General features: G+C 40.0%; 1 protein-coding gene across 2 annotated transcripts in view; it reads left to right on the forward strand.

Moving 5' to 3' along the window:
* LOC130913997 (mitochondrial import receptor subunit TOM70-like) overlaps positions 1–20282 on the forward strand; it is a 68008-nt gene that overhangs the window by 4776 nt on the left and 42950 nt on the right. Inside the window, exons 2-6 of one of the 2 annotated variants that reach the window (XM_057833023.1) lie at positions 1689–1862; positions 4886–5012; positions 18151–18257; positions 18333–18472; positions 19017–19236. In XM_057833023.1, the coding sequence (XP_057689006.1) occupies positions 1689–1862; positions 4886–5012; positions 18151–18257; positions 18333–18472; positions 19017–19236 (768 nt within the window). The remainder of the gene's footprint in view (positions 1–1688; positions 1863–4885; positions 5013–18150; positions 18258–18332; positions 18473–19016; positions 19237–20282) is intronic. The other variant, XM_057833024.1, reaches the window with a different exon arrangement.

The raw sequence follows: 20282 nt of genomic DNA on the forward strand, positions 1-20282 counted from the left end.
AGTTTGTTATGGATTGCGCAATCAGAGGTGAGGCTTTACTCGTTGCTGCCGCACCTCTCGTTTCATTTCGTTATTTGAACAGGAAATGGGCAAATTCAGCGATTATGACTATAAAATATGTTTGAGATGAGTCGTACATTAAGAGCAATGGACAAATATTAATATAAATTTGATGCTTTAATTATTTTTTTGTCATGATGACAGGCATACCTGATAAGTTGTAGAAATTGCAAATAGGGAGATTTATGTTTGCCAACCCTGATGACGCGCGCGCGCGCGACAGTCGCTAAGACAAAATGCAACCATTTTTTTTCAAGGTCATTTTGGTCACAACACTTGTGTAAAAATTAACTACACTGTCAAACAACCTCTTTTTGGTGGCATGAGAGATAATCTTCAACTTGCTCATGTATTGTCTGGCATCATGTGATACTGCTATGTTGCCTGTGTCATGCCAGTTCTCCTTGTTCCTGTAATCAACATCTAGGATATCCTCAGCTTTCCTGATCACATCCATTTGCACAAATTTGGACATCAGCTTCCTCAGCAGCCTCTTCATCTCATCAACCATCACTCCAATTAGGGTTTCGTCAGACTAAATCAGCAAGATTAAAAACATTAATTACATCATTTAGAAAATTAATCATATTTGTTTTTAAAAGTATCTTTGTCATGGCAGTTTTTTAATTGAATTGTAACCTAGAATTGAAACATTATATTTTTTGTTTCAGCACAGTAATAATGATATAATGTAATAAAGTGTATAGTATACACTTTAGCTTCAGCATAATAGCGAATCTAAATGATTAAACTTCAAGTAAGTAACAATACGCTTTCTCACTTAAATTCATATATTGTGGGGGTAGGATCGCAGTGGTTTAATATTCCATGATGTTTGATCCACGAAAACACAGAGTAAAGCGGCGACTTCTTCCTCGTTATCGTTCTCCCATCATTAGCTCTAATGCTATTAGCATTAGGCTAGTTAGCTATCGCTGGCAGGTAAGACTTACGGCAATTACGTTGACGAACGTCGTTTTTCCCGAATACTGGAGGCCGACCAGGGTCAGCTCCATCTCTTCCTTCCAAAATAAAGACTTGAACCAGTCTAAAAGCCAGTTTATTAGTGCCAGCATCTTGGGAAGTCGGTGGTGCTTCGCCTCTTCCCTCCCTGTCAGATGTTTGGTTGGGCTTTTCCGGCTCTGAAGGGGAGGGAGGGCAGGGAAGTCGGAGACGGCCAGGCTATTCGTTGTTGGTCACTTTCCGAATCGGGCCGAATGGTATCGGCCTGCCTCACCTGTCATCATGACCGCACGTCATTGGGTCAATGTAAGTCTGAACATATTGATTGTACTGTAATTCACTTAATAATGGTAGGGTTAATTCTATCCTTTCAACATGGGAAGACAATTTAAATTACCTATATAACTGAAGTCATTATATAATGCAAATAAGGTTGCGTAAAAGTTGGTACGGACAATTAAAGCATCCTGAAAAGTTGGTTGTGTTATGTCCCTACCGCCCCTATGCAAACCTACGCCCTTGGCTGCAGCTGTTGCAAGCGTTATGTCACCTGACAAAGACCGATTGGAAAATTTCTCACGGCACACCTGATGATCTCTCACCTCACTGCCGCGGCACACCGGTTGAAAAACACTGGCCTAATAGACATCTTTCTCCCCTTTTAGAGTCTTTTGGCTCGTGCCCGAGAGGCAAATCGAAAAGGCAACAAATACTTTAATGCGGCCAACTACTGGAACGCCATCCACTGTTTCACAGAGGCCATTGAACTCTGCCCCACTGAACGGAAGAGAGACCTGTCGGAGTTCTATCACAACCGAGCGGGGGCATATGAGCAGCTGGTTGGCACTTATTCTACTAAATTAGCAAAGAACACTTTAGTGCAGGGGTCCCCAACCTTTTTTGCACCACGGACCGCTGTGATTTGGGTCTTTTTTTCACGGACCGGTGTTCTGTCAAATTTCACACCCTTGTAAAATTTTGCTTTTGTTGCGGTGAAAAAAAAGCCCTCTTTTATATTCAGTTGGACTCTCAATGTTATCCAATGGGGCTAAAAAACTATTTACATCATAAACATACATGTGCAACACGGAAATGGCTTAAATTAATGCTTAACGACACGGCGAAGTCGTTAAGTGAGAGAGCTGCGTGCAGTTGTTGTGTGCACCTAACATGGCAAACTTAAGTTAATATTCCTGTCTTTGAAGAAAGTTTGTTGTATGTACTTTGAAACGTTTAACGTTATGCGCATGCCAAATTTGTCAGAACACCGACTATGTGCGGCAAAAAAAATACAGCAAATAGAAAATAACTAGGGCTGTCAAACGATTAAAATTTTTAATCGAGTTAATCACAGCTTAAAAATTAATTGCAATGAATCGCAATTCAAACCATCTCTAAAATATGCCATATTTTTCTGTAAATTATTCTTGGAACGGAACGATAAGACAAGGCGGAAATATACATTCAACATACTGTACATCAGTACTGTATTTGTTTATTATAAGAATAAATGCACAAGACGGCATTAACATTCTTTCTGTGAAAGGGGTCCACGGATAGAAAGACTTGTAATTCTTAAAAGATAAATGTGAGTTCAAGTTATAGTAATTTTGATAGTTTGTATATTGTGACTAAATATTGCCATCTAGTGTATTTGTTGAGCTAAACTTAATGTTTGAATAGAGTATTATTTTGCATAGCTATTTTGATTGGGAATGCCAGATGTCTTTGCATTGAGCGCTTTTCTTTTTGTGAACATTATTTTGTTTTTGAGGGATAGGAATATTATTTTTGTTGTGCTTTCACTAAATGATACTGTAGTGACTTAAATGTTCTTAACTGCCCAAATGCATGATGGGAATTTGAACAACCATGAGTCAAAATGGTGGCTGCAAATGGTATATCTTCTCTGCGTTGAGTACATTATAGGTTTAAAGTAAATGATCATCTTCAGTCATTCTTCTCAATGTCGGTTCGCCACAATAGTTCTAATTATTGTGGTAGAAATGCCACAGCTTATACCAATAAATAGCGCGGCTCTAATACAGTGCCTTGCAAAAGTATTCGGCCCTTTTGAATCTTGCAACCTTTCGCCACATTTCAGGCTTCAAACATAAAGATATGAAATGTAATTTTTTTGTCAAGAATCAACAAGTGGGACACAATCGTGAAGTGGAATAACATCTATTGGATAATTTAAACTTTTTTAACAAATAAAAAACTGAAAAGTGGGGCGTGCAATATTATTCGGCCCCTTTACTTTCAGTGCAGCAAACTCACTCCAGAAGTTCAGTGAGGATCTCTGAATGATCCAGTGTTGTCCTAAATGACCGATGATGATAAATAGAATCCACCTGTGTGTAATCAAGTCTCCGTATAAATGCACCTGCTCTGTGAGTCTCAGGGTTCTTTTTAAAGTGCAGAGAGCATTATGAAAACCAAGGAACACACCAGGCAGGTCCGAGATACTGTTGTGGAGAAGTTTAAAGCCGGATTTGGATACAAAAAGATTTCCCAAGCTTTAAACATCTCAAGGAGCACTCTGCAAGCCATCATATTGAAATGGAAGGAGCATCAGACCACTGCAAATCTACCAAGACCCGGCCGTCCATCCAAACTTTCTTCTCAAACAAGGAGAAAACTGATCAGAGATGCAGCCAAGAGGCCCATGATCACTCTGGATGAACTGCAGAGATCTACAGCTGAGGTGGGAGAGTCTGTCCATAGGACAACAATCAGTCGTACACTGCACAAATCTGGCCTTTATGGAAGAGTGGCAAGAAGAAAGCCATTTCTCAAAGATATCCATAAAAAGTCTCGTTTAAAGTTTGCCACAAGCCACCTGGGAGACACACCAAACATGTGGAAGAAGGTGCTCTGGTCAGATGAAACCAAAATTTTTGGCCACAATGCAAAACGATATGTTTGGCGTAAAAGCAACACAGCTCATCACCCTGAACACACCATCCCCACTGTCAAACATGGTGGTGGCAGCATCATGGTTTGGGCCTGCTTTTCTTCAGCAGGGAAAGGGAAGATGGTTAAAATTGACGGGAAGATGGATGCAGCCAAATACAGGAACATTCTGGAAGAAAACCTGTTGGTATCTGCACAAGACCTGAGACTGGGACGGAAATTTATCTTCCAACAGGACAATGATCCAAAACATAAAGCCAAATCTACAATGGAATGGTTCAAAAATAAACGTATCCAGGTGTTAGAATTCAGACCTGAATCCAATCGAGAATCTGTGGAAAGAGCTGAAGACTGCTGTTCACAAACACTCTCCATCCAACCTCACTGAGCTCCAGCTGTTTTGCAAGGAAGAATGGGCAAGAATGTCAGTCTCTCGATGTGAAACTGATAGAAACATACTCCAAGCGACTTGCAGCTGTAATTGGAGCAAAAGGTGGCGCTACAAAGTATTAACGCAACGGGGCCGAATAATATTGCACGCCCCACTTTTCAGTTTTTTATTTGTTAAAAAAGTTTAAATTATCCAATAAATTTTGTTCCACTTCACGATTGTGTCCCACTTGTTGTTGATTCTTGACAAAAAATTAAAATTTTATATCTTTATGTTTGAAGCCTGAAATGTGGCGAAAGGTTGCAAGGTTCAAGGGGGCCGAATACTTTTGCAAGGCACTGTATATCTAGAGTAAACAGGGCTATTGGTGTGTTAAGTGTCACAGGCCAAAGTCAATCGGCCAGAATGCAGTCGTTAATAAATTATTTATTATTTCTGCGCGGCCAGGTACCAAATGCGCCGCGGACCGGTACGGTCGTTGGGGACCCCTGCTTTAGTGTGTCTCTGCTGCATATGGGAGACTTTTCTGTTACTAACGGTTGCCTTTTACCATAGATGATTAAGATTGGCGTGGTGAGAGACTGCACACTGGCACTAATGCTCAACCCAACTTACACAAATGCTTTCTTGAAGAGGGCCAGAGCTCATGATGAACTGGACAATAAGAAAGAATGCCTGGAAGGTGAGTAAAACTAGTCAAACCTTGATCGGGCCTGACACTAAATTAATGACTTCAAAATGTCTCACCTTTAGGCGAAATTCGCCGTTTTGAAGTCAAAAAGGGTGACCTACGTGAATTGTGTAGATCCGAGGAGAATTTTTTTCGTGGGGGGGGTTAAATTATTATTTTTGTCATCATGTGATTAACTTAGTCCGTAAACTGACCACTTCAGAAATCGGTCCTTTAAAAAAAGTTTCACTTGGACAGTCAGAAAATCCTTCTGGCTGTTTCGCTGACGAGAACCAATCATAGGACCATACCTGTCAAGTTGTACGGTTTCAGCGTAATTTGTACAAGTGAGCACTGATTTTTAAATGTGTATGCGTACGTTCAAAATCTGGACGTTTATCGTGCATGACGTTTTTTTTCTCCGTTCGGAACGGATTTTGTCACTGTTCCGGCAACGAGACAATGTGAGTTACTATGCGTTACTACGTTGGTTGAATGACGTGAGAAATGTCAGAGACATGGAGAGAGAAGAGTGTTTGTTGTGACGCTGTAGCAAACGCGATGCTAGGCCAGATGACTCCAATATTTCCTGACTGTAGCCAACAGCCTACAATCTACGCCTACAGTGGGGCAAATAAGTATTTAGTCAACCACAAATTGTGCAAGTTCTCCCACTTGAAAATATTAGAGAGGCCTGTAATTGTCAACATGGGTCAACCTCAACCATGAGAAACAGAATGTCGAAAAAAATAAACAGGAAATCACATTGTTTGATTTTTTTAAAGAATTTATTTGCAAATTATGGTGGAAAATAAGTATTTGGTCAATACCAAAAGTTCATCTCAATACTTTATGTACCCTTTGTTGGCAATAACAGAGGCCAAAGGTTTTCTGTAACTCTTCACAAGCTTTTCACACACTGTTACTGGTATTTCGACCCATTCCTCCATGCAGATCTCCTCTAGAGAAGTGATGTTTTCGGGCTGTCGTTGGGCAATACGGACTTTCAACTTCCTACTCACCCAGTGGCGTCAAATAATAACAAGAACAGTGAGCAAAAATTCCAGAACCACACGGGGGGGGGGGGGGGGGTGTCTAGTGAATTACCTACAGAGAGCTTGGACCACAGTAATAAAGGCTACTATCAGTAAAACAATGCACCGCCAGGGACTCCAGAAAATCCTGCACTGCCAGGCGTGTCCCCCTGCTGAAGAAAGTACACATCCAGGCCCATCTGCAGTTCGCTAGAAAGCATTTGGATGATCCAGAAGAGGACTGGGAGAATGTGTTATGGCCTGGCCTTTACCCATGTTGACAATTACAGGCCTCTCAAATATTTTCAAGTGGAAGACCTTGCACAATTAGTGATTGACTAAATACTTATTTGCCCCCATGCATGCGCTTACAAATTGGTGACTAATCCAACAACGTTGTATATAAGCCTGTCGCAATATGCAATAATGCTATTTATCGCACGATAAATAAAAAAGAAGGCGGTGATTTTTCCGCTGCAGTTTATCGCCTCGCGTGCAGGTGCGTGCGAGCGTGCGGCAGACGTGCTGTTAAAAGTTCGGATTCCTTGTTACCAACTGCGCAAAATGCATCTTCGTTCCAGGTCTGGCAAAAACAAGCACCGGAGCCAATCGTTCCCATTATATCCTATTGTTCAACGTATACCGGCCGCGTCAGTGCTCCGGACTGACTGCGGACCATCTACGGCGCGCCGGTGTTGTTGACGTGTGGGCGCTCCCGTCAGGAGTGACATTTCACGCGGGGCGGCTATTTTTCGGCACAACACCGGATATTTACAAGGAAGTCTGCTAAATCATTGTTACCGACTTGGCTGCAAGGAACAACCTCGCTTTGACAACGAACAGCTGAATGAAATTAAGAGCGCTGTGCTTCAAACTCATCCTTTGTATGAAAGTCGATTGTCATATGCTGATGATGCGTAGTAATGAGCAGTGACTTCAGCCGCAGCGGCACTTGCTAACTTTTTTAATGCGCGCACACACTAGATATCATGAAATGGCAAACTAGATGTGCTACGTCCCATGCCATTGGCTACGTGAGCCTAGAGTAATTATGGGACATGTAGTCCATATACTACATCGATAAATTCTAAACTGTCATGACTGAATGGAAGTTAGGAAGGCCAAATCAATCTATACCAGTGACTATAGATAATGTTGCAAATATTGTTAATTCAGTACGTGACACAGATGGATTCGACCACAAATGGGATGTCTTGCTCATGTAGTAAACCTAGCTGCTGAGAGAGCTGTAGCAATCAACAGTGTGCCCCGCCTCACTTTACAAACAGTAAAGATTGTTCTCAGCACTTTTTTACAAAATGTTTTCAGATCAGTAAGAAGTAAGCACATAAATATTATGCACTAAAATGCATGTTTACATGATGGCGATTTAATTTTTGCTCGTTGGCAAAAAAACAACAACAACAACAACAAAAAAAACCAACGAAACAAAAAATATATATATTTTTTTTTTACAGAGCATTAAATGTATTGAATCGGATCGAAAATCATGTCCCCCGTATCAAAAATCGTACGAACCGTGACTTAACTGTATCGTTGCATCCCGATGGAACACCATTACAGAAGCTATGACGGGAAAGTTTTCATTTGCCTAAATGCTTAAGTTATTAAGTGCAATTTTTTTTTTTTTTTTTTAAACACATTATTCTGTGTTTCTGTGCGGTATCAATATTGTTGTCTTTTACTTAAGAGGCATGGTCTATTGTTTTTAGTTGTGATTTTTTTAAAAAGTATTTTTTAATTTAAGAGTAAATATTTTTCGCGTTCAAATGGATGTACTTGATCTATTAACCCTATAAGGTCTGGGCCTATTTTGTCTGATTTTGCATGCCTTTGAAGTTGCCTTTATATTTCAAAGAAAGAATTGTTTACGATGGCCTGGTTTGGTCCCTTTTTTTGTGACACCTTGAACTTCATGTCCAAACTGTTGTTTCCTTCACTGACCAATTATAAATCACCATTTTGGGCCAAAAAAGACCAAAAATTCCAAAATCGTTTTGTCAGAATTTTTAATATTGATGTCCAATTGACAACCAAACATGCGTAACTGTTAGAGTTGAAGCTAGGTTTATGTACACCTAGCTTGGCTAAAAAGAACACGCAGGAAGTCGATGTAGCTTTTATGGAGGTTGGTTGCTGCTCCCCCCAAGCTGCTGTGAAGCAGCCTTATTTATTCAGGGGAAAACAATAGGATGGGAGGGGTCAGGAAGGCATCATGGGACATTGAGTAGATCACATGAGGGCCACATGGCCCAGAACAAAGGAAAGGCTAACTAGACAGAGGTTATCCTATCTGGTACCTAACTATAAGGAAAGCATAAATGTTAACTCTATGCACAACAATTCCAACATTTCCCCCCTGTTTAACATTTAATGCGTAAGACATCATGTATAGTAACTTCTTCTGAATTTAATACTACACAGTCATAAGTAAGCATTTAGCACAAAATAGTTGGTGAGACTCTTGGAACACTTAAAGCATGAGTTAACATATAATTCAAAATCATTATATAAATCAGCAACATCAACACATATACCCTTCGTTTTGGTTGCAAGTTGAGAGGACTGTAAAATTAACGTATATATGTTTAATCTTGCTGTACTTTATTTTGAAATGGAAGGAATCAAGGAGGCAAACGAAATCGACCAGGACCTTCATCAAGAAACCAAGGAAAACACCATCTTTCTTCTCTTGAGTGGACCCATCTTTGTTTGGCAGCTGTTGGTCAGTTCTTGTATACAGTTCGTCATGGTCCACCCAGGAACCACATAGACAATGTTTCTCCATCTCACTGGCCACCAATCAGCTCCGCTAGCCACAGGTGAATCCTGCCAGCTCCATCACAGCAGTACAGGTTGGATGATGGCTGCCGTCATGGCTGCCGTAGCAACTGTTGCCGTGATGCCGGCCCACATCCTTCTCCGAGGCAGGGCTCTCTCAGGTCGCGCTGGTGGATGACATTGTCTGTGGGGATGAGCAGTATTTTGCGGTACCAGTGTTCGTACTGACCAAAGGTTTGAAGCAGGTGGTCCGGCAAAGAATGTGGGTCAACGCTTCCTTCTGCTTTCATTGATGAACTCCTGTCTGGATTTCTGTACCTCGATTCCTGTCCATTTCAAACTTCCCTAGCCGATGCTAGCTGCTAATTCAGGAACTGTCTCTGCATAGATCTGAACTTTTGCATTACAATCACATTTGCATGTTTTGTCTTTATTCATAATTGCAAAATTATAAATAAACCCCATTTGCAAAAGTTAAAATCACATGCATTTGGAATTTAACTCCCAAAATTCCCTTTAAAGTTGTTTAACAAACAAACAAATAAATAAACAAACAAAATTCATAAAGTTATCATTAACTATAAATCTTTTCCCCCCGCTTTAGCCTTGTGTATCTATTACAGAAACACAGGGCTAAATCAAGTCTTTGTTTCTGCACCATTTTTTTTTATTGTGCAGCAAACCACATGTACCTTTGTACATGCACATTAAATACCAAATCCAAATTATCCTTCCTCAAACTGTGAAGGCAAAACATTTTTAGCTGTTACCATGTCTGCAATTGGTTGCATTGCTTTATATTTTGCTACTTTGTCAGCAAATGCCTTCCCTCTTGCAATCTTGTCTGTGACGTTGGTGTGCACGTCACATTTGCATACAGCCAATTGTTGAGGTAATTTGATCGCGTCAAGTAGATTGACGAGCAAGTCCTTGTGTGTTACAGGTTTGCCAGTGGAAGTGATCACGCCTCTATTGTCCCAATATTCCGCAAAAGTATGAACAGAGGAAAAAGCGTCTTCACTATTCGTATAAATAGTGACTTTTTTACCTTTCATTAGTTTACTGGCTTCTGTTATCGCCACAAGCTCTGCAGCTTGAGCTGAATAGGAACTGGGAAGCGACCCAGCTTTCAGAATTTTATCCGAAGTCACGACCGCAAACCCTGTTTGAGTTTTACCTATGCAATCTGTTTTAGAGGACCCGTTGACAAACAACTCCACTCCTTCTGGCAAAGCTGTATCGGTCAGGTCTAATTGCGCTTCGGTGGATTGCTCGGCAACCTCCTGGCAATCGTGTGATTTTCCGTCACCTTCTGTGGGAAGAACAGTAGAAAAATTTAATGTCGTACATCTTTCCAAGGCCAAATTTGCTGTACAAGACAAATGTCTTGCTGGCGATGTTGTAGACACATGTAACTTAGTTTGCATATCCTCTTCAACAGTGACCATTTTGCCAATTAGGGTGTCACATTCACTGTTTTCTTCTTTGAGGGAAAACAAACTATTTGATGAACTAGAATGAACAAAATCATCACCATCTAGTAATTGTTGTCTCCGTTTGATCAACAATTGTCCATCTGGTGTGGGTACTAAAGCCAATTGTAATTTTGTCAATGCATCACGTCCTAGCAAATTTACTGGACATTCAGGATACAGCAAGACACTGAGAGAGCATGAAAGGCCTTTCGGGTCTTTCATATGTACGTGGTTTGAGACAGGGATGGGGGAAGAGAGACCATTTGCTGCTCTGACCATCACTGTCCCCCCACTCGGTTTCACACCTGGAATAGGGTCACAGCATGTGGTCCTGCAAGAACCTGAATCACAGAGAAACGTCATCGGGGTGCCATTTACACATAATGTAATTTCTGGCTTACTTGGCATGTCATTTAAAAACAAATCTTCACAATATTTGTCGGCTGGGCTATTTTCTTCCAATTTGAAGTCATCTTCCTCAGAAAATAGTTGCGGTGAAACTAGTTGCAGTTTCATCGAATCGGCTAGATTTGTCTCTATTAATTTGCATTCATCTTTGCCAGAAGCTAGTTGCGTTGAAGCTACTTGCAGTTCCATTGACTCTAGTCCTGCATTAGTCTTCTGGCGCTTTTTGCAATTTCTAGCCCAGTGCCCTTTTTGCCCACAAAACCAACACTCATCGTTAAATCCCCTTCTATGACCTTTGCCAAAATTTCTCTTATTTGTATCTCCTTTTTCTGGAAACCTCTTTCCCCTTGAGTTATGCCCTGTTTTGTGTGCTACTTGACAAAACATTTCAACACCACCTTCTTTTGCAAATAGGTATACACCTGCGTTTTCTTTTTTGCAATTTCTATCAGCATGGATTGCATGTGTTATATACTCTTGTAGAGTACTAGTTGGATAGCCAATCTGGTGTTTCGTGATCCAATCATGAATTCTCTTAGTGCTGTTTGCATGTAGAGCATTCTTTAATTGTTGTCTATACGGACCAGCATCGTCATTATCCTCCATTAAACCACTGTGCTGTTTAAAAACTTCCGTCATACGAACAACAAAATCCTCAAATGATTCATCATTTCTTTGTTTTGTTTGACCAATTACACTATAATCGGCTCTCAGTTTGAATTTGGTTCTCAAACGCTGATTTAATTCGGTAATTCTCCTTGCGAGCTCTCTGTCATCGTGCGCTAAAATATTCTCACCTCGTGTGGGAATATAATCACCTCGGACGTGTCCCCAATCTTTGCCTAGAAGTGTCATATACACTTGTTGAACCTCTACACCGTTCAAATGGTAAGATTCAATTAAGTGTTGCAAATCTTCAATACAATGGTTTACATTAATTTGAGGTTTTGTGACACCGTCTACCGCTTTTTTGACATCTTCAATTGTCCATGTACGATAAACTAACATTGTGGGTTTTCGTCCATCAATGCAATTGGGATTCGCAACTTCAATCATTGGAAATACATCGCTTACAATTGGATTTCCTCCCATTTCTGGTAAACTATGTTGCATTTGGCTATGCGTCATAGTGTTACATTGAATTGGTAACTCTGGATACAGTTTGGATATTGGAGGACAGACAGGGGTAGAGACGTTAGCACAGAGGGGTGCCTCTTGTGCATTAGGTGAGACCTCCTCATTTACAAATCCCCCCTTCCGCAGCGGAGATGCAGGACTTTGATTAGATCTCACAGTCTCATTGTCCCTTTCAAATTTATTGTATACTAAGATACTATTTGTCTTTGTCCGTTTCTTTGCTTCAGAGAGCCACCTATACGCCTCACATAAGCCAAGTTTTTTCTGTCTATCTCTATTGCCGCACGCTTCTGCTTTGATGCAATTTATGATAACTTCAATCTCTTCCAAGTTCAGTTTGCCATTAAAATTAAACTTTTCCCGCCATTTCATTATGTATTTGTCTGAACCTGGGTAATGTGACTTCATATATACCCAATCATTATTTTCAAACTTCGCCGTTTTATTCCCCATGTTATCGATTTGGTGACTGATTAAACTCCAGATGAGTTAACGTTACAGTTACTGAATCAACAAAGAAGAAGTAACACGCGAAGAAAAATTGTAAAACGGCGTAGAAAGAGAATCAAAGATGGTGGTGTTTGCCACAAGCTACGCTAGCGCTATGCTACAACGACTTAAAACAAGCACGTTTTCAGAAGAAACAATGGCTTTAAAATAGCGACTACAAGGAAGAGTAAAACGAGTTATAAAGACAGAGTTAGAAACACCTAGTGAACAGTGCTAGCTAAGATCGCTAGATAGCTAAGAACATAAAGCTACTGCACGTTAGCAATGGACTCTAACACCACGTGTCGCTACAAAACAATACAATCACGCTAGTTAAGCTAGCTTCAAAAACCATGTTAGACATGTTTTAATTCAGAACGAGCACCCTTGCAAACGTTTTAGCTAACGAAATACACAAAGGAATACAGGCTACGTTAGCAACTAAACATTACAAGAACACGTGTTAGCAGCAACCATGTGCTCAGCAACACACACACAGTGAAACAGTTTAAACCAACCAAACTTTTTCATACATACCCCCTATTAGACTAACCGTCGTTCGGGTATTTATTCAAGTTCTGAGAGAATCTTGAAAAGGCTTTTATACTCTTGCATAAAACCTAGTACTTTTTTGAGTAACTTCTCAAGGATAGAATACCAAACCCAACTAAACCCCCTATAAGACAAAAGTCCTTCAGGTATTCTTCCAAGCCTTAATGAGACCCTTGGAAAGGCTTTTATACATGCGTATAAAACCTAGTAATTTATGAGTAACTTCTCAAGGAATACCAAACCTAGTTTCTGAGAGTTACCGCTCTCAACGATTACACGAACCGTCCTAATTTTTACGAGTTACCGCTCGAAGGAAAGCGTTGCAAAACCTATTTGAGTACGCTTTTACGAGTTACCGCTCGAAGGAATTTAAACCTATTTTACACACACATTCATACAACAAAAACTAAACCTACATCCCGCTTGTTCTTTTGCTGTACTTCGGCAACGCGTCAATCCTTGGACGCCAACAAACCAGAAAAATCACCTCACCTCAGTAAAAAGTTGAAACTTGGTAGTGAACGTTCTTGTTGGCTGGCGTCGTCCAGATATGTTGCGTCCCGGCTCGAAAGGACCAAGAAAATGTTAGAGTTGAAGCTAGGTTTATGTACACCTAGCTTGGCTAAAAAGAACACGCAGGAAGTCGATGTAGCTTTTATGGAGGTTGGTTGCTGCTCCCCCCAAGCTGCTGTGAAGCAGCCTTATTTATTCAGGGGAAAACAATAGGATGGGAGGGGTCAGGAAGGCATCATGGGACATTGAGTAGATCACATGAGGGCCACATGGCCCAGAACAAAGGAAAGGCTAACTAGACAGAGGTTATCCTATCTGGTACCTAACTATAAGGAAAGCATAAATGTTAACTCTATGCACAACAATTCCAACAGTAACGAACCGTTTTGAAACTTTGTAATATTTATTCAACATGTTAGGATGAACATTCAACCAAATAAATTTATAATAAATAGTCTTATATTTGACAATTCAACATAAACAACAGGTATAGCCATAGGCGTTTTTTGCCTTAATACATGCTCTAGTCAAAACAGGTTATATACAGCAGACCAAACAGTGAAGAACAGTGAAAAAATATATACCATCTAACACAAAAAGTGTTCAGAGGCCATCTCTTTATGAGTTTAGGTATTGCGGCCCATCGCCTGATGAAAACTATGTACACACAATCAAGCTTCTTGAACACACATTTATATACACAAATTGAGAAGACTGATTGTGGGAAAAAATATATATATATAACATTGGGGAAAAAAGTATTTTCAAAAATATTTACAATAAACAAGTTAAATTTTTGTCAGGCTTGCCACTCGGAAAAGCAGTTTCGTCCTGGAATTAGACACAGGGCTACATCACACAGCTCACACTTCCATGGGGTGTCGGTCCTCTTTCCACTCTTCCATTTTCATTTCACTTTACTTTCATTGCCACTATAAATGTACATGAAAAAAAGTCAGTATTTATGAAAACAATAAAGTATAAAATAAAAATATATACAGCTATAAATAATAATGGAAATCTATATGTATGACAATAGAAAGAATACCATAGCTGAATATGTGCTACATCCCTAATCTTCATCTAGAAAGCCAACACCACAATTATAAATTCCTGCCTGGGACACACACACAGTGCACGTACGACTTTGATCTGATATGCGCATTTTATTATTATATACACAAACACACACTTATATTGCATCAAAATTAACTTTGTCTTGCAATATCAAAAGAAACTTTTTCAGCATAAAAAAAAAAAAAGTGAGTTGGCTTACCTCTGCTCGTCGATGGCGTCACCCACGTATTCAAATCCGTCACTATCTTCACTCGAGGACTCTTCCGAAGAAGACGATGATGACGAATTTGGACCATCCTCTTCCTCAAGTTGATCAAAAAGCACAATTGCTTGCGCTAAATTTAGTTTTCCGTTCATTCTCAAAGTCACACAAAGTCGTTGCTCGATCCAAACGGCCGTCGCTCGCCACCTCGCTGCTTCAGAACACTTCTCCCTCTCGTTCGGTGGAACCTCGCATGGCAGTTATATATATATTTTTTTTAAAAACGCATTTTGTGCTTCCACTGTGACTTCGAAAGGGTTCGTTTGATTTGTGTTTTTTTCATGGAGCTTCCGTTTTGAAAAAGGACAAGAAATGATGGAAGTATAGACATAAACAAATGATCCATGCAGCGTTTTAATGTTTTTTTGAGAGGACAATAAAACTATAAAACTTAAATGACAATATCTCACGTTTCAGTTGGTCGATTGACTTCAAATAATAACGAGAGTAAACAGCAACTTCCGCACTTTAAAACGAGACCAACCAACGGCATGTGGGTGACATAATTAAAACGTGAGGGCGCTTCAAAGACGACGTGCGCTGAGGACGCGCCGGCGCGTCCTTCGACTCTCAAGGGTTAATATATATATACTGTATTCTGATTGTGTTATTGTAAAATTGGTTTCCAAAAAAATGGGGGGGCGCAATAATATCACATATCACAATAATTTATGAGAATAATTATCGCACACTAAAATTTGTTATCGCGAAACGCCTAGTTGTATATAGCGTGCAATATGAAACTAAAATAAAACTCAATTTTTACAATAATATGACTAAATTGCTAATATTGTAACATATAACCTGGTACAATGAAAGGACAATCAATATCATCATGATTACTAAAATTGTGACTTTTGTTATAATTGTATGTAGCACTTTTGGTAATTTCTATCATGTCTTTTGATGGCTGCACTTCATGGCACTTCAGCTCGCAATTCAGTTTGACTTGAAGGTAGTTCGTTTGTGTGTCCAATTATAAATTAAAAAGGTCAATTGATAAAATTAACCAACCGATGCAATCTTTGAGTCAGGGAACATTTCTTTTGATAATTCTGAGAAGTGATCAGCAATAGTTGCAGGTAAATTGTGTTCGGCAACAAAATGGCAAAATAAAATCTCCGCTTTCGTCACTTTTCAGTCTGCGGACTTCATCTTTATGACCAGTGTTGTTAATCTTACTTTTAAAAAATAATTACAGTACAAATTACTTCTCCCAAAAAGTAATTGTTAGTAACCCAGTTACCTGAATGTAAGAGTAATTAGTTACTTGGCAAAGTAACTGGTGTCACCTTTCATTTCATTTTCATCGTAACCTTTGCAATGTTTGGAAGTCTTTAATGTTGTGAATCAATTGTAAAAGTTGTTAAAATTGCTCCTGTTTTTGCATTAGTTCCCTTCCGTCTATTTTCGACATGTTTTAAAACTTTCATCATTTAAAGATAGATTCAAGTCAAGATTTTGCCGATTTAGGAGTATTTTAGATAAAAAGTTACTTAGGTTCGCAAGGAAGGTTCACTACAACAGAGCCTTTCTGAGAAGTCTACTGCTTTAAGATGGCAGCTGTTTACTAACGCCGCCGAGTCTGTCATTTCGCATGTAGTTCTATATGCGTGTGATATGTAGGCGTAGATTGTAAGCTGTCGGCTACAGTCAGGAAATATTGGCGCCATCTAGCCTAGAATCGCGTTTGCTACAGCGTCACATCCAGTGTTGTTAATAACGGCGTTACAATATAACGGCGTTACTAACGGCGTTATTTTTTTCAGTAATGAGTAATCTAATTAATTACTTTTCTCATCTTGGCAACGCCGTTACTGTTACTGAGGCGGGAAAGGCGTGCGTTACTATGCGTTACTAAGTTGGTTGAATAAAAATAAGTCTGAGAGAAACGGACTCACGGGGACGAGAGCAGAGCAGGAGTGGGGAAGACGCCGTTCCAACCGCGATGCTAGGTGGCTCCAATAATACCTGACTGCAGCCATAGCCGACAAACTACGCCCACATGACACGGTAGATATCATATTATAGAACTAGATGCAAATGACAGACACTGCTGCACTGCCAACATATTTTAAGGACTACATGCGTTTGTAAACAGCCACCATCTTAAAGCAGTAGACCTCTCAGGAAGGCCCTGATGTAGAGATCCTTCCTAGCGAACCTAAGTAATTTTTTAAAATCTAAAATGCTCCTACATTGGCAAAATCTTAACTTAAATCTATCTTTAAATGATGAAACAGTTTTAAAACGTACACATGTTTAAAGTAGACAGAAGGCAACTAATGCAATAACGGGAGAAATTTTAACAACTTTAACGATTGATTCACAACTTTAAATGACTTCCACACATAGCAAAGGTTACTAGCTAGTTATCGCAATACCCTTGTGTCTAGTTAAGTGGAGGGTAAAGAATTGGGCTAGGGCCAATTGTCCCCCAAACACTTTAAGCTTCACATTGTGTGACCTGTTTTTTTTTTTTTTTTTTTTGAGGAAAAAAAAATATCACTAGTTACTTTGCCAAGTAACTAATTACTCTTACATTCAGGTAACTGAGTTACTAACGCAATTACTTTTTGGGAGAAGTAATTTGTAACTGTAATTAATTACTTTTTTAAAGTAAAATTAACAACACTGCATGGCACTAAATGCGTTAGTAGACAGCCGCCATCTTAAAGCAGTAGACTTTTTAGGACGGCTCTGTTGTAGAGAACCTTCCTAGCGAACCTAAGTAACTTTTTATCTAAAATACTTCTAAATTGGCAAAATCTTGACTTGAATCTATCTTTAAAAGATGAAACAGTTTTAAAACTTTCATATGTCGAAAGTCGAGAGAAGGGAAGAAATGCAATAATGGGAGCAATTTTAACAACTTTTAACAGTTGATCCAGGGTAAAGGGTAAATTAGGGTCAAGAATTGGGCTCGGGCCAATTGTACCAAAAACCTTCACAAAAAACTTCACATAGTGTGGCCAATGTTTTTTTTTTTTTTTTTTGAGGGGAAAAAAAAAAGTAATTATCACCAATTACTTTACCAAGTAACTAATTACTCTTACATTCAGGTAATTGAGTTACTAACGCAATTACTTTTTGGGAGAAGTAATTTGTAACTATAATTAATTACTTTTTTTCAGTAAGATTTACAACACTGGTCACATCAAACACTCTTCTCTCTCAGTGTCTCTGACTTTTCTCGCCTCATTCAACCAACGCGAAACGCATAGTAACCCACTTTGTCTTGTTGCCGAAACGGTGACAAAATCCGAACGGAGAAATAAAAGAGACGTACAGATTTGAACGTGCGGTGTGCACATTTAAAAATCAGTGCACACTTTTACAAATTACGCCGAAACCGTACAACTTGACAGGTATGTTAATGGTTGTTGCGTTACTTCTGTCAGATAGCATCGCTGTATCTATCTTGGAGGACTACCTGAACAAGGAGAGCAAGAGTCTGGTAGGAAAAATAATCCGCGAGATGGGAAATGAGGCCCTGGACGAATATGAGGTGTGTAGTTTTGATATTAACGTCTGCGTTGTTCTACAAAAAAAAAAAAAAGTAAAATCTTTCTTTGGGTTCTAGAACCGAGAGTGGACGATGCCTTCTCCTCAGTACATCAAATCCTACTTTGGTTCTTTCACCGATGACATCATCTCGCAGCCGCTGCAGAAGAAAGATGAAGATGAGGACAATGAGGGCGAGGCCTCCGAGGTCACAGCTAGGTAGGAGGGAACATTTTGCCACCATGGTTAATAGAGGTGGGAATCTTTGGGGAACCTAATGATTCGATTACGATTCAGAGGCAACAATTCGATTATAAATCGATTATTGATGCCCCCCATCCCCCTAAGAGCCCCACACTCCCCAGCTATTAGCTGCTTTTAATGTTTCGTACATTAGTTCCAAAATTGTACAAAAATTTTCTTGTGATGATTCAAGCAGCGCTAATGGTCACCCACCTTGTATCTCCATAAAACTGAAGGCATTCATTCATGCTGTTGACTGTTTGTTACTTAGGAACGTCAGGGTGGGGATCTCCCAGTTGATCAACTTTAAATTGTGTACACAGTCAGATTTTGGAAATATGTCTCTGTATCACATTTCTTTCATACACTTTTCATTCATTCTAACAAATTTGTCATTATTCATTGCCGCTGCCCTCCAGTAGCCGAACATGATATTCCTGATATGCCCACTATTTTGTCACCTCAGTGGTGCTCTTAACAACACGGCTCATACTTGTTACAAAAACATTTCTCCCAACAGTCACCACCTGAGTTCGGGTTACCTGAAAGCCAAGCACTACATGGATGAGGAGGACTACGATAAAATCATCAGCGAATGCACGAAGGAGGTGGACTCGGAGGGCCGTTACATGGCTGAGGCGCTGCTCCTGCGCGCCACCTTTCACCTGTTGACTGGCAACGTTATGGCCGCTGAGGCCGACTTGGACCGCATCATCAATATGCAGGAAGCCAACATCAAGGTACATTTGCTAATAGCACCGGATCCCATGGATGGATGAATGGATGTAACATCAGGAAACGTAAAGATGGTGGCATGTACAGGGTTGGGAATGGGCTGGGTTGCCATCAGCGTTCACTATCGATGCCCTGATTACCGTAAATTCGGCACTACAGAGCGCACCTAGAGCTTCACTATCCAAAATTTGAGAGTGACCGACCGATCAGAAATTGCAACTTTGTGTTAAAAATAGCCGCGAATACAGCGATTACAAAGTAAACACTACAAACTTTCTTTAAATAAAGGACTACTTACGTTTGATCATTGATAGGCATGTAAAAAGCTCTCCTCATGCACATTAGCTGCACGTTAGCTGCACAACAACTGCAGCTGCCTTCCTCCGGGGAACTAGCTGTAAATTGCTCTCCGCCGGGCGGTTGGCCGATCAGCGTTGATAATCGACAAGCCAGTCGTCATGTCAAATGTTCCGGGCTAGTTTTGTGTGATTTTCCACTTTGAAGACTTTGAGACATCCGACGGTTCGGGTTAGCATGTTGGCTAGCTGTCACGCCCCCCATTGTTTACATTCTCCAAAGCCGGGGAAGGGAAATGACAAAAGCACGATTTAGGTGTCATAAAATATCGTTCGGGAGGTTCGACAGTAAAGGTGAAGTCGAAAGTTTTGACCATTATGGAGTAATTTTGCCATGTTGTCCTGAATAAGTGCATTTTTATTATTTCATATTCATTTAGCACAAGGCTGTTATTTGTAATGACCATGCCATTTATTTAAAAATTGGGGAAAAATACTTGGATAAAAAGAATATCCTGTAAAAATATTGGAGTAGAGACACTGAAACAATGACATTTTGCGGCTCGCTTCGTCGCATTTTCCACTTTCTGAATAATTCCTCTTCTATGGGCTGATTTTCTAAATCAGATGAAACCATGATCCCGCCGACGTCATCCTCCTGTTGTGGACGCTAGAGCCCTTTAATGGTAGGCGTGGCTAAACTGCGGATTAAAAGACTTAATTCCTCGTCATTTGCGCTTCGCCAAATTGTTGTA

This window comes from Corythoichthys intestinalis, chromosome 3 (assembly GCF_030265065.1).
Source record: "Corythoichthys intestinalis isolate RoL2023-P3 chromosome 3, ASM3026506v1, whole genome shotgun sequence".
Lineage (NCBI taxonomy): Eukaryota > Metazoa > Chordata > Actinopteri > Syngnathiformes > Syngnathidae > Corythoichthys > Corythoichthys intestinalis.